The sequence below is a fragment of the Centruroides sculpturatus genome, unplaced genomic scaffold (genome assembly GCF_000671375.1).
Source record: "Centruroides sculpturatus isolate CEXI.00-Female unplaced genomic scaffold, Cexi_2.0 scaffold83, whole genome shotgun sequence".
Lineage (NCBI taxonomy): Eukaryota > Metazoa > Arthropoda > Arachnida > Scorpiones > Buthidae > Centruroides > Centruroides sculpturatus.
Genome location: NW_019384393.1, coordinates 353200 through 369713, shown reverse-complemented (window position 1 = coordinate 369713; position 16514 = coordinate 353200). Strand labels below are relative to the sequence as shown.

Below are 16514 nucleotides of genomic sequence, written 5' to 3'. Positions count from 1 at the left end.
TAAAAATTCTCTAATTAGTCTGGAAACGGGGGACCTAATTCTTGCATTCTGTGAAAACGGGTAAGATTAGCTATAATGTAATTATCTTAATCTTCACTATCGTTACTTTTTGCCCAGCGAAGAGGGTCCTTGCAGCTAGATTCTAGATTACTTAGAAAAACAGTCTTTTATATATATATAAAAAACTATATTACATACAAATAAAAACCCAGCGAAGTGGGTCCTTGCAGCTAGTTTATTATAAAAAATAATACAATGGTTATATGACATGAAGCGTTGCTACACAATACAAATACAAAAGTTTATATAACACAAATCATTGTTACACACACAGATAATGACAGGAGAGAAATTTAACACTCCCCCTCAATGATTTGTCCCATTTTGCTTACAGTCATCGAGTCCAAGTTGTCTAACACATTTAACTTGTTTTCCAGTTCACACTGGTTTTGTTAAAATGTCTGCTACCATTTCCTTGGTAGGGCAGTACATAATACATACATTCCCATTCTTCACTTCATTTCTTACAAAATGATATTTGACATCAATATGTTTTGTATGTTGACTCACACGATCATTCTCTTCCACTTTCATACAACTTTGGTTATCCTCGTACATAGTTACTTTCTTGTCGACGGTTTTCCCAAGGTCCAGAAACACCTCACTTCAGCCAAGCAGCCTCTTGGGTAGCTTCACAAAGTGCAACGTACTCAGCTTCAGTTGAGGACAGTGTCACATTGCTTTGCTTTTTATTGTACCACGATACAGGATTGTCTTGATATTTAAAGACATACCCTGTATGCGACTTTGGATCTGTGTTATCACCTGCCCAGTCTGAGTCGACAAAACATTCTAGGGTTGCTCTTTTCACCCAATTTCAGCTTCCAATCAGCTGTTCCCTTCAGATATCGTAACACCCTCTTCACCTCATTCCAGTCAGCTGCTCTTGGTTCCTTAGTATGTTGGGCGAGGATGGAAACTGCTGCCAATATATCTGGGCATGTGTTAGTTGCAAGGTACAGTAAACTACCTATACCCTTCAGGTACAGTTTATTACTTTCCATTCTTGGCCTCCGCTCTTTAATTTTGAAATATCCAGGATCAAGGGGAATCTTGCTGGTTTTTGCACCTTGAAGTCCAAATTCTACTAGTTTGTCAGTTATAAAATGTTTTTGATTTAGATGGAATATTCCATCACCATCTCGATCAAATTTGATTCCAAGGTAATGATCGATATTTCCGAGGTTTTTCATGTGGAAATATTCGTTAGTTTCCACTTCAAGCCAATCTAACGCTTCTTTGGAGGTTGATGCTGCAATTACATCATCAACATGTACAATGATGTACATTGTTGCATAGCATCTTTTTCCTGGTGTACAGACAAGGGTGATTTATGCTCTGCGCAAAACCGCATTCAGTCAGTACTTCGTGCAATTTTTTGTTCCACTCAGTAGCTCCCTGTTTCAATCCATAAAGGTTTTCACAAGCTTGCAAACTTTGCTCGGTTCCTCTGTGTTGTAGCCTTTAGGTTGCTGCATGTATGCTGTGTGGTGTAGGTCGCCATTCAAGAAAGCTGTCTCAATGTCTTAGTGATTCACATGCATTTTACATTTAGCTGCTAAAGTGAGCAAGATCCTAAAGGTTGTTGGCTTTGCCACTGGAGCAAACACCTGATCATAATCCTCCCCATATTTTTGACTGAAGCCTGATGCCACCAGACGGACTTTGTATCTTGTCGGTTTACCTTGTGGATCACGTTTAATTTTGTATATCCACTTACTTCCAATAACATTTGCTTCTGGTGGTGGTTTGGCCAACACCCATGTTCCATTTTTCTTGAGTGCACAAATTTCTGCATCCATTGCCTTTATCCACTCATTTGCATCTTTTCCATTGATGGCTTCATCATAGGTTTTCGGTTCAGAAACAACCTTACTTTGCATTTCCTCAATCAATCTGTCTGGGGGATGACCTTTGTTGTTTCTCGTAGAGCGACGGAGTGGCAGATTGGCCTCAGATTGCTTGTTAAAGATGGCTCTTTCATTTAGGTTAACTTCCACTTCGCTTTTGCTGTCATCTTCACTGTGGTAATGTGGGAGGGATGAATTGTTGGCCGAGCCCATGTTCTCATGTGGATTTCATTCTATGAAGACAACGTCACGACTTATCTTGATTTTCTTGGTTACAATATCCAACAATCGATATGCCTTGCTGCCACTTTCATATCCCACAAATCTTGTTTCAATTGCCTTTACATCCAGCTTCTTTCTTACTCCAAAAGGAACTCTTGTGTAAGCAATACATCCAAAACGGCGGAAGTACTCAATATTTGGCTTATTACCTTGCCATTTTTCATATGGTGTCATTGGGCCCTTTTTCGACGGTAATCTGTTCTGGATATGATTTGCCGTCATTAATGCCTCACCCCAGTAGCATTTTCCTAATTCTGCATCATGCAACATTGTTCTTACCATCTCACAAAGAGAGCGATTTTTCTGTTCTGCCTTGCCATTCTGTTGAGGGCAATCTGGTGCTGTGGTCTGAACTTTAATACCATGCTCCTTGAAAAATTTACTCAGGTCTTCATTCATGTACTCAGACCCTCTATCAGATCGGAACTTTTTCACCTTGCATCCCATTTGTGTTTCAACTTAGTTTACATATTCCTTTATTTTTACATTAGCCTCAGACTTGTGCTTTAATAGATAAACTTTGGTATAACCAGTATAATCATCTATAATTGTTATGTAATATCTATTTCAACCAGGGGTTCTCACTTGCATGGGTCCACACAAGTCATTGTGCAATAGCTCAAGCTTTGTACTACTTCTATTCATCGATTCTTTTGGAAATGGTTTTCGCGGCATTTTATTTTTCATGCAACTTTCGCATCCCACAGTGCACCCATACTCATTAATTGTCGCACCCTCGACACTTTCGGCAGCCATATAATTACAGATGGATCATGGTGGCCACACCTCAAGTGCCACAGATGTACACACTGTTTCTTGGGCATGGATAATACTTGTAAGGCATTGTGTTGACTCAACACAAACAGTGATCCCCGAAGCTCAACCTTTGCATGTGTCTCGCCATCTCGTTTTATGTAGCACTGCATTGTTTTGCTGTCAAAATACACATCATAACCTCTTTGCATCATTTTTAAGACCGACAATAAATTCCCATTTAGTTGCGATACATATAACACATTATCTAATTTTAACTTGCCATTTGAACTACCTTTTTCACAAATTAGTTTACCATGTCCAATTCCACTTGCAGGCACTTCTCTTCCATTAGCCACTCGGACGATTTCACTGTTGTTGTTGTTCAACTTTCTGAAGAAGTTCCTGTTGTTTGTCATGTCAGCTGTTGCTGCTGAATCAACCAATCCCTTGTAATCTTCACAGCGAGATATTGTTTCATACCTAATGGCATATTTTGTGTGCTCACACATGCAGAGTGGCATTCGTGTGTTTCATCATCGTCCAATGGATCAGACTCTTCCTGGACTTCAGTTAATTTTACTTTGTATTCTTTCTTTTTCTTTCCTCTGCCCAATTCAGGACAATCCCTTTTTAAATGGCGACCCCCCACAATTGTAACATCTAGTTTTCTGTTTACAGACCATTGTTTTCAAAGCCGTGTCTTCATCCATATTCATGGTATGTCCAAGCGATCCTCTTGATTGCTTCTCATACTCTTCCATGATCTTAATCTTTACGAATCCAAGAGTGAAGTCCGTATCTGCCCTTGCCTCAAGAGCAGTCGTTAATGTATTATAATTATCAGGCAAACTTCCCAACATGAGAATTCCCATGAGTCTATCACTCATTTGTTCTCCCGAAGATCTACTAAATCCTCTATACTATTTAAATGTCTTTCCATATCCTGCCCCTCTTCATACTTTAAGTGAAATAATTTCTTATACAGACTTACTTTTTGTGTAAGTGTTGATCTTCGATGGTGTTTTTCTAACGATTCCCACATTTCTTTTGAAGTTTTTGCCTTTTTGATGAGTTTAATTGCGAATCTTCTACCATGAGACCGATTTTACTTCTTGGTTTTCCATCTTTTAGTTTCCATTCATTCGTCTGTGGTTCAGGTGGTGGATTGCATACAATATCCCATAAGTCACTGTCAATAAGTAGCAGCTCCATTTTAAACCTCCAAGCTGGATAATTATTCCTGTTCAAATTCGTGATGACCGTTTTCACACTGTCGGCCATCTTGTCTTTGTTCTTGTACACGTATGCTAAACAAACCCGTTACATAAAATAAAACTTTGTCTCACTATTCACTCAGTAAATACCATGTCTGGGCCCATAACCTGTTGAATATATCACTGTTGCAAGTTATATGTTCACAGATAGTGAGTAGGACACCTTACAAATAAGTTTAAAAAAATCATACACGACTACTTTGATCCGTTTCAAGTCATGTCGAACCAAAAAGTGATGGGCTTGATAAAAGATGCCACGTCATGGCCGTTTGTTTATTATAAAAAATAATACAATGGTTATATGATACGAAGCATTGCTACACAATACAAATACAAAAGTTTATAAAGTTTATATAACACAAATCATTGCTACACACATTGTTAAATTTCTCTCCTGTCATTACCTATCTCCATGTATACCATTGAATTAAGGGTTGTTGCCTTCAGCATGATCTTTCAGAATAATTCTATGTTTTCAAACACTGTTGCCAACAAATGGGCTTGTTTTAAACTTCATTGCAGGAGAATTTGCATGGTGCCAGTGATACTCCAATGATGGTCTCTTGGTTTCTGGCTTTAAATAATGGAATGACATTTCATTTCCTGTCACTATTTGAAAGCTATCCCTTATTATCTCCCTTGTCTTAAAACATGTCAACAATTCAGAATAAATCAACTTGTATTTGTCTTTGTGGTTTTCTGTCAGCTGATGGGAGTACCCACCTGTTATATGCTTTTAAAAATTTCAGCTTCTCCAGTATCCTGTATAGTACACACTTGCCTCTCCAATGTTCAACTCCAATACCAGCTCTTTTAAGGTTAACAAAGATTATGTTTGTGCACCTGCTGCACTGTGGCCTCCAACATGACTATTAGCAGTTTGCCACTTCATGTCAAATCTTGAATACTATTATGTCAATCTTTTGTCAAAAATCATGCAGCCCAACAACTGACAGTTCTGCAGCCAACAGCTTCATCTCCAGTTGCTATGAATGTTACTGACAATCTTCTTACACATCAAGAACTCAATCACAATGCATTGCTTTTGACAAATATTGAGCAAAGTGCCATTTTTAAAACATCTGTCATGAGTGCTACTTGCAGGATGCACACACACTATACATGCATAGATATATGAAGGAGGCATCTATATTTTGCAGAAATTTCAGGACCATGTACAGAAAATTTTATTTTAAAAATATCAGTGCATTTCTTTTGGAGGCCATCTTGTAGCATTAATGGTAAAGTTGCACAAAATAATTTTATCTGAATATCTTATTTTTTAAGCATTATAAATACAGTACTGTAATTATTTCTAAAATTTATTTTATAATGTAANTTAACAACAGGTTCGAAAAACTTTGAAAATGTTAACAACGGGTTTGGCCGAACCTGTGCAAACCTGCTGAATATCACCACTGCATATCTTCATGTATAAATCTGCACAAATCTATTTTTTATGATTGTTTAACCTGCCATTTCAATTTTTCCAAGCTATTCCTACCCTTGATTGGCTTGAAATAAGAACACACTATTCTTATTTTGTGCTTTATACACTTTTATTGTATATAAATACAGAGTACTCTAATTATCAAAGTACATGAACAGTAATGTACTGTAGCTGTTTCCATGTTAATTCCATTGATTACAAGTGTGCTAAATATTTCTGTTTCTCACATAGAACTCATGCACTAATATCTTTGGAAAAGTCTTTAGAAAATCATGCATAAACTAACTGGTTTTACTTAGCACAAAATTAGGTCATTTTAGCAGTTATCCTCTCTAAAAGTAGAACCCACACCCTTTTCCAAGAATCTCACGTTTTGAAGACTTTTACATGAAAATCTTAACTCAGGACCTACACCATGCACCAATAACCCCCAAGATAAGCTAGACAGCAAGCTAGCTAACCCAATAAGCCAGCATGGCTTATTGGGTTTGCTGACATACCATATGCCGGGTTAATGGAATTTCACTGTAAATGATTTTAATTGTTAAATAAAATTATTTAACATTAAATTTATTCATTTTAAAGTTTCAAGTAATTTACACTTTTAAAGATCACATGGATCTTTAAAAGTGTGAAATCACTTGAAACTTTAACTTATTTGCATAAAAATATAATTAAACTAGAAAATTAAATAAAACTGTGACTAAATAAAATTAAAACTCAAACTGTTTTGTTAACAAGTAAAAAGTAAAGATTTATTAGAAATGTTTTCAGCGTATTATTTGACCACTCTAGCTAACTACACTAAAAAGCATCTTTCCTGTGGATTGGACCAGATTGTAGTGTCTAAGGAGTATCGAGATTACTCCGGACAAAAGGTTGGGTAAAAAACTGTTACTTGAGGACTTTACATAAGACAAACGACTTGGGTTGAAAGTAAGAAAAATTTTAATGATTTGCAATATAACTACACTAAGGCTTATCACTACTAGGTACAAATAAAAACATGCTCGTGCAAATTAGTAACTATTCCTTTTGCAAATATGAGTAAAAAGAAAAAAAAATACTTTTTACAATCACTTCACAGAAGCAGCTCCCTCGTTGAAACTAATGTATGTCTCTGAACAAAAACTTCACCTTGCATCCCAGAGTCCTCTAACAAATAGTTTCGGCCACGTGGTTTCGAAGATGCAGATTGATTCCTTCCATGGCGAATTCCTGTCCCTTTGTCTCGATCGATTCGTACTCCAGCACACCTCAGCCCGTCTAGTCTAAGTCCCGGTCCGCCAAAAGAAAGAATGTCTCTTCCACACATGGGATGGCAATTTATATGTCCTGCCATTGTGCCACGTCACCCAACACACGTGAATGCCGCACAGCCAATTGAAACAAGGCAGCTGTGCCACACAAAAAAAAAAGAAAGAAAGAAAAGGTGGTTCAGAAGAACGGAAAAAAAAAGTTCACAATTACAATACCAGCCAGGTACAGAATAACGGACCTAATACAAGAAAGGTATACATACACACACTGAACACAAGAATTATAGTGGCACAACACTACAAGATGTTATTTCTGAGCTCCACCTGATATCAGTCAGAAGTAAATTTGGAGAAAGGTTAGAGGATTGTAAAAGTACAAATAAACAAAGATACATTGTAAAATTTTAAAAGAAACAAGATTGAACAAATATTACACAAAACCACTACAACAAATTAATGTGAAAACAACTCCAAGTTCTTTTAATGTAAATAAAATTAAAATTCTCAAACTGACAATTTAGTATTTAATGTCACACTACTGTTAATTTGAGGAAACCAACTACTTTTTATTAATGAAACATTTTATACTTCTAATGAGTTATTGTCATCATTTTAACCCTTGGAAATGAATGTAATTTTAGTTTTTGAATCATCATTGAGTGTATATGCACAATACATATTGTATAAGATTTGGATAACATAAACAAAGATTAAAAATACAAATAAGATAAAATAAATTTAGTATAAATCTTTTACCAGATTATTAGCAATTTTAGTGGAATTTATTATATTAAGCAGGGGGAATCCAAGCAGAGTTTAGTAATATTATATCGTTGCTATTAATACTGTATAGACAGTGGTGATATTCAGCGGGTTTGCACAGGTTCGGCCGAACCCGTTGTTAACATTTTCAAAGTTTTTCGAACCCGTTGTTAAACACACGTAACATTTCTCAGTGGTTTTGTTTCTTTGTAAAAATATATTAAAATATACGTATTATACTCTGTAACACTACTAAACTAGAGCCTTATACCCTGTTCGCCTTGGTGCAACGTCCATCAACCATTTCAATCTCGACTGAAACGAGGTTCAATCGTGATCGACGAGAGTTCTCGAAACTAGGTCCATTCATACGAGAGATCCCACAATCCCACACGCGCGAGAAAATACAAGATGGCTGCGGAACACGTGTCGGGCTATCGACAGCGAAATAAAAAATATATTGTACTTTGAGAAACAATGACATATGTCTATTATTATATCAATAATAATACCTAACGATAAAATAAATGATTTAGAAAAGTTTTCTCTTGAGAAAAAGCCAATTTTTATGTTTATAAAATATTTTGAATGAAAAATATTAAAATATGTACAAAATAAATCATTTTGAACACTTTTCTTTTATTATTTACTAGCTGCAAGGACCCGCTTCGCTGGGTTTTTAAAAAGTAACGATAGTGAAGATTAAGATAATTACATTATAACCAATTTTACCCGTTTTCACAGAATGCAAGAATTAGGTCCACCGTTTCCAGACTAATTACAGACCTGGTCCCGATTCTATTTCTGAACGTCTCCTGTTCACGTCAAGTCAAACAAACTATTTTCAACGTTTCTGTAACATTTACAATCGTTCTATAATTGAACCAATATTCGAATTTTATGTTCAAATTTAATTCGAACAAATTCGAACAAAACATTCGAAATAGAAAGCCACTTTCAATCACTTTCAGCCTCATATCTCCCGCACCCTTATAGCTATCGAGATGCAACCATGCCTATGCATGAATGGAGACTTGGGGCTATCACCACATACAAACACCATTCACGTGCGATGTGTAGTTTTGGCGAAAAGGTGAAATATAGGGACATACATGTCCATTTTTATATATATATAGATAAAAAAAATATATAGTTCTGGCATAAACAATGTTAAATTTTAACTGACTTAATTTTGCGAACGCATCTTTTTATTTATATGGGTATCTTAAGGTCAGTTTTTGCACTAATGTTGCTAATGCACCATTTGAGCGAAAAAAATTGTTAAGGAAAAATTTTCTGTTAGCGAACCCTTTGTTAAATATTTCGAATATCATCGGTGTGTATAGATGTTTAGAGATAGTTTATATGTAAATTAGCTGTAATATTCTTATTATAGAACAATTTCTACACTCTTTTATGAGTAAGGAAGTATTTCAGAAAACCTATATTTTTTTACATGCCCAATTTGTAAGCAAAGTTTGAAAACCAGTAGGGTCATGTGTTCAGCTATGTTCTTTTAAGTAAATCTAGTGGTAGATCAATTTTAAAAAATACTTGTGTTTTTTTAATGCAACAGCATATATACCTGATTTTAATATAGCATTTATTTTCTATTTATTGTAGTGTAAGATGTTCATCACCTTAGGCAACCTTTTTATAGCTAGTTTATAATTTAAGGATTTTAGGTAAGGTGCCACTATATTGGCTATTGACTTGCCCGTGACTGAAATGGAAATTTGGTTATCTTTTTCTATGGCTTGTTTTGTAGCAAGCTTTTATAATGTTGTTAATTATGTTTTATGAGAAACCATAATTTTTTAGGAATTAATTTGATACAAGAAAGTTCATCTTTCTAGTCTTTGAGTTTGGAAATAGGATTCCCTTGACACAAGAATTTTAAAATAAATGCCAATAAAATTGTGAATAATCTGGTAAGACGTTTATACTAAATTTATTTTTATTCTTTATGTTATCCAATGTTATACAATATGTATCATGCATTTACACTCAACAGTGATTTAAAAAATGTTTTTATATTCCATTTTCCAACATATGAAATGATGATAATGACTTGTGATGAGTCAAAAATGCCTTTATTAATAAAAGCTAGTTAGAAGAAGTCCCTTTTATTTTATGTCTCAATTAAACACTTTGCAAGATGTCTTCATCTCATCTTCAGATCACTTCAAATTGAATACTGGAATGTATTCAAATTTGTAATATTATAAGTTGTTCCCCATTTTCAACAGTGGCGTGCCGTCATTAGAAGTGGTGGATACGCCGCTTCCCTTGTATTTTCTAAAAAATAAATACATATTAATTTTAATTATATGAAAATAATTGCACAATATTTTATTATAACCACATTATGTATCTTATTACAAATTTCTCTACTACATGTGAAAAAAAAGATAAGATTGCTATTGTATATTCAAATATTAGTGGCGGAGTAGTGGAGTGGAAACGCTGTATTGTCAGCATCCAAAAAGCCAGATTCACGCATGCGCTTTACAGAGCACCAACCTCACCCGGTTTAGCTGGTGAAAGCCTAGGACCTCGGGTTGCTGCTGCACGTATAATGCATCCAATTCTATCCAGGACCGGTTCCGAGCTGTTAGCCACCTGCCTGCTAGATATTTGGCCGCCCTCGGCCGATTACGTGAATCATGAGTAGATTTATAACTTAACCCAATCGATAAGAATTTACATGTATGTTTTTATGATAGTTTTCTGTATAGTTGACAGGAGTTTAAAAAAAATCCATTAAAATATTTGATATATTTATTCCTGTTAAATATATCACTGTTGCAAGTTATGTGTTCACAGATAGTGAGTAGGATACCTTACAAGTAAGTTTAAAAAATCATACACGACTACTTTGATCCGTTTCAAGTCATACCGAACCAAAAAGTNAAATTCAACGCAAAGCGACACGCAACGGAGAAAAATTTCAACACAGGATAAATTAATATATTTTTTTGTACATAATTGGTTATCCGAAAAATAAGTTATCCGAACAACCCCAGTCCCCAATTGATTCGGATAAACGACGCTCTACTGTATTTGTAAAATCTAAGTGACATGTACAACATGGAATTCATATAAAACAGAATTATCAACAGTGCCTAGGGGAGGTCGACTGTAAATATTGATTCTGGCTGTGCTTACTGCGGAACCAATTATGTAATGTTGGTTACGACATTAAAAGATAGGTGTGTGTGTGTGTGTGTGTGTGTGTGTGTGTGTGTGTGTGTGTGTGAATATTGATTGTTGTCTTTGTGGTCATAATTAAGTATTTAGTTATCAAAATCTCTCACTCACATATACAGATACTTTATAATTTATGTATGTATTTGTTATTAAATAACACAAATTAAATCACAGCTCAAATGTTATCTTTTAGTATATATTTAGATCTGAAACTTTGCATATTTCATCAGTCCCCTTAACAGAGCACTGGATAAGAGAGTACTCTCCCATGTTCCCTAATTTCTTCCCTATGTTTTACATTAGCAGGACTCCCATTAACAGATCAGATCAGATAACAAAGCAATCTGTTTAAATTAGTGCTGTGTCAGCAGAGCTGGCCCTATCATAGGGCGAATGGAGCAGCCGCTCCAGGCACTAAGTCCTAGGGGGCGCCTCAGTGGTAAAGAAAATTAAAGGGTATAAATTAGGGCAACCAAGAGGGGTGCCATAATAGGATCTCGCTCCATCCTAAAACTTGCCTCAGGCCGGCACTGTGTTTCAGCAGCACTCTCAGAGTGGCTTTCCACACAAAGGAGTAGTATTTTAAAGAAGATTTATAAGGGTCTATCTTTAATCTTACAGTATGTCATTGCCTAGGGCAGAAGGCTTAAGAGTCTCTACACTATGGTTTATATGTGGAAATTTGGCAAAACCTTCCATTGGTCAGTTTTCTATTATATCAAGTCAAAAATTTCTTAAAGAATCATCATAAACAGCTTCTATTGGACCACACATGCAAAGTAATTACATATTAAAAAGATAACATAAAGTAGATATAACAAACAGAATATATTACGTTGTGGTGTGTAGAGAACGAACAATATAATACAAAGTTGTATAAAAATAAAAAAAAAGGTTTTATTATTATTTTTTTTTGTCACTTGGTCCTACGTACACTCGGTTTTTTAGGATCCCAAACTATGTAGTTCCTATATACAAGGTCTGTTCAAAAAGTATCGGACCTTTGGTCGGTAAAAATAAATTTATTGACTTTGAGGTACAAAACCCTAATCCCCTTCAAAGTAGTCTCCTTGGTAATGTATACACTTCTCCCAGCGTTCCTGCCATTGCTGGAAACACTGCTGGAACGCATCTTTTGGAATGGTTATCAGCCGGTCCGTCGCATTTCGCATGATGTCTTCTCTCGACTAAATTTGGGTTCCTTTTAGCGGCATTTTCAGCTTGAGAAATAGCCAAAGGTCACACGGAGCCATGTGGAGAGAGTACGGAGCGTGACGAACCACAGGAGTATTGTGTTTGGCGACGAAAGCCCGAATCAGATGCGCAGAATGGGCGGATGCGTTATCACGATGGAGCTGCCAAGTTTTGATCGACCACAGATCCCATCGTTTGCATCGCACTGTATCGGAAAGACGACGAAGGACCTCCTGGTAGTACTCCTTTGCGATGGTTTGGCCTTGTGGTGCGTACTCACGACACACCACCCCACGAGAGTCGAAAAAACTGTCAACATGACCTTTGATATTGCTGCAGACCTGCCGCGCTTTTTTTGACCTTGAGGATTGTCCCCGAAAGCCTGCTGAATCTTGAGAATGGTTTACACTTGGGTATCGCCAAGGTTTTTGGAAAAATTTGATGTAATATCGCTGCTCACGTTGTTGAGTCATTTTCCAGCTTAGTGGAATCCGACGAGAGCGCACTACATGACCTCACTCATAGGCGGATTGCCAACAACTGACGCTTCCTGCAGGCGGGAAAAAATTCAGGGCTGTGCATGACTGTCCCCTCCACAACTCCACCGAAGGAGGCCTGTCGCGCGTCATTGGTTTACGCGGAAAAAAGAAAGGTCTGATACTTTTTGAACAGACCTTGTATACAATACAGTTCGATATATCCTTTGTGTTAACGAAGGCGGGTGACATGTGTTCGCAACAAACAAAAGGTTTAACTTGAGATATATTCCTGTAATACTATAATTAACTTAAACTATCTTAATCTAACTTATATACTAAAGAAAAAGAGTAAAAGATAAGAAATACAAAGGAATCAGAAAAGTATAAGAAAAATGTTGGTGGGGTACCTTGGTCTTTCGAAAATCTCCAATCTCCTCGACGTCGGGACTTGCGCTCAATTCATCTTTTCTGTGTTCTTTTCTGTATCAGCTCTGGAAATTCCAAAGTATTTTCAAAGCCCTCAATCTTAGCATCAGTCCAGTTTGTTCGTTTGCCTTTAGACGACCTAAAGTCTGTTCCTTGTTCTACTCAGCGACGACTTTGACCTCTCCTTTTTTTTCATCTGCTCTCATCAAATGCTATCTCAGGAATGTCCATTTCTCTTTCCCTGATGCCCTCGGGGCTTTTTTGTTTTCCTTTGTTTCCCCTTTTCGTTCCTGGACAAAGGTTGCCCCACCCATAGAGAAAGAATGAATGAGAAAGTTCTAGAAACAGTGACATGAAAGACAAACGGTTTAGATTAATATAAAACTTATATTTAACTCCTATGTACATAGGTATGGCGTACTGCCACAACATGTATGTCCACATCTTGAATGGACAAGAAGTGTTTAGCAACTAGATTTTGGAGGTCATACCATATTTTTGCAAAATGATTGACATGCTGGTCTGTATGGGGAGACCATGAAATCAGACATTTCCATATGGTAGAAACTGGCATGCTGGTTTAAATGAGGTTATACATGAATTTTAAGAATTATTAATAATAGTCTTTAATTCTATACAAATTTAAATCTTAGTTTACATATGCATCAACTAAAAGTTTTGATGATAAAACAGTGAATCTGAATTTCCAATAGTCAGTGTCTTGAATCCCCAGATTGATGTCGGAGACATCTATGTATACAGTAATGTGCTATAATTAGGGTTGCCAGACCTCCTTTATTTTTGTTAAGTTGTCCTTGTTCTTTATTGAAACAAGAAAGGACACAATTTGTCCTTTATTTTCATTTTTCAATGCCAGTGTTTTGTAACAACAGTGACAGATTTCTTCAAAGATTTTCCTTATTTATCAATTCACATCTTCACTATAGAAAGCTCTGATTTAGCATTAAATATTTTGAATTCTAAATTAAATGTAAGTTTACAAATATTTATAGTCAGTATGAAAATGATCATTTTCAAATCAAAATCTAAAAAATATAAACAGAATAGCTATTAACTGCAAAAGGCATTCAATTTTACTTTCTTTGGGATGGAAGTTAAGGAATGGGCTGGAGTAAATGTTGGAGAGCAATAACATTAATCATTTTAGGTGTCCTTTAATCCAATCATAGAAACCTAGCAACCCTAGCTATAACATACTTATCTGCACATCTACCTTGATTATGAAAGATTTCTGTTCTGACTGCTTATTTCTCAACAAAAAAATGTAAATGTTTGAGAAGAATGTGTTTAAAGTTGTTTTTTATCAGTAGAATTTCACAATAATAGAAAAATAAAATTGAAATTATTTTTCTAAATTTTTCCACCTTAATTTAATACAAAAAATAAAAATAAAAAAGTATATTTTTATTAATTTTATTTTATTTCATATTTATTTTTATATAAAAGGATTTGTTATTATGAACAATAATAATAATTTTTGTAAAATTATATAACAATCTTAAAATTGTTCTTTGCAGGCTGTTATCAGACAATGCACTTTAGGGTTATTAGCCACATTATCTTTAAAAGATTTTCATGATATTGAAGGTAATTTGTATAGTTTAATTTAAACATTTATTTAATAATAAACTATAATAGTAATGATTTTTAAATTATCATGATATTTGAATGTTAATGTGTTATTGTAATAAGTAAGACAAAACCTTTTTCACTTTGTTTCTAGCAGTTTAATTACTAAGTACAAACATTTTGGGCCATTTTGAATGGCCTTCTTCAGGTACAATAAGGTCGGTTGGAATGTTGGTTAGCAGATATTCAAATGACATCACTGTTTACAAAGGTTTCTTCTTACTAGTGACGTCATTGCTGATAACAAAGTTTAGACGATATCGATATTGTTAATTTTCTTTTGATATTATTATCCAAGGTGTGCGAACGACTGTTGATGAGATAATTGTTAAAATTGGAAAATAAAAAATAAGATAAGTAAAGAAATTGCTCTAAAGATTGCAACAGGCTTGATGAGGGTGGATTGGCCTATTTAATTTAAGGGGTGATCGAAGAGTGATTGCCATGCGGTGGAGAGCGAGTCTGCATTTCTGCTGTTAATACAATTCTCCTTGAGGGATTTTGCAAAGATTTCAATTGTTTCAATTGTTCTAAGTTTGTTATTGTCAAGCATAGTGTAGTGCTCTGCCACTTATTATTTTTGTACTTTATTTATTTTTCTTGTTTCCGTAATCTCGTACCAGGATATATCTCAATTGTCACATTACCTAGTGATTGTAATTATTTCCATTTGTTGAGCACTGGTTTTTATTGTAATTGTCTTCGTTGATGTACATGTAAGGTGGGAGCCATTTTGTGTTGGTTTGTGATTGGACTATTATTGGCCTACGTATAGCTCATGTCATTCGGATGGCACAAGATATAAATTGTAGGAGTGCCATATGCGAAGGGCCTTTTTTGTTCTGTTAGTTGTCGGTCTGCACCTGAGGAGGCTTTCAGGCTCTACCAGGGAGAAGGAAGAAGCAAGGTAAGAACAAAGAAAATTCTGCAATTGTGCCAAGGTTTTGAACGGACATAACAAAAGGAAAACTCTTTTTCCATCGCCATGAGGACATAGCTTGATCCTACTGCCGAACTGTTATTGAGTAGTCTTACAAGTGATTAACACTGCAATACGAATATTTCCTTATTAGGTGCGAAATTTTTGCTAAAAAGGATTTAACTGCCACGTGACTAGGGATAACCCATTACATTGGTAAGGAGAGTCACTCATCGACTAATCAGCATATGTTCTGTCAGTGTAAAATTATTGTAAATAATTTCGTGTAATTATTTTTAAAGTTATTAAGATTAATAGTTTAATTAAGCTCATTCTGCACATGTTTCGACCAGTTACAATTAGTTATCTTGTACTGTTGAGAATTGTATGTTTGAATTTAGTATTATAAAACTGTTAAAAACCAAATTCCTCATGTTAATTGTTGTTTGTAAGGCCCTTCATCTCTTACCTCTCCACATTCTGTGTGCTTCGGCCACTACAGGTCTACAATAGGTATAATAATCTTAGCCTCTTCCCATTTGGCCATTATATTTGATTCACTTGCAAATTGGGCTATGATGGAATTAAACTTTTTGTTGTTGTTTTTGTGCTCAGCTATCCTTTTTGTAAGTGATCTGTTGGTTGAGCCTATGTATGTTAATTTTTTGTTTGAATTAAATCTGTTGTCCTATAGCAGGACCGAGTGAACTAGCCCATCTAATGTGCTACACCTCCTTTTTCACCTTCAACCACCAAATCTATCTTCAAAAACAGGGGTTCCAATGGGTAGCCCCCTATTTGGAGATCTCTGTGAATTAGTTGCTAGAAAATTAGATAGCCAAATCCTAGAAACCTTCAATGCAGAAATTATTCATTACATGAGTTATGTCGATGATATTCTTATTATTTGGAGATCCAAGCCAGATATAAACAGAGTACTACA

The 16514-nt window shown here is 35.4% G+C and overlaps 1 protein-coding gene across 1 annotated transcript in view; it reads left to right on the top strand.

The window, feature by feature from the left end:
• The window catches only part of LOC111618277, a 62043-nt gene that overhangs the window by 30159 nt on the left and 15370 nt on the right, over positions 1-16514 (top strand). The window contains exon 5 of the mRNA XM_023359772.1: positions 14541-14610. Coding sequence (XP_023215540.1) covers positions 14541-14610 — 70 coding nt within the window. The remainder of the gene's footprint in view (positions 1-14540; positions 14611-16514) is intronic.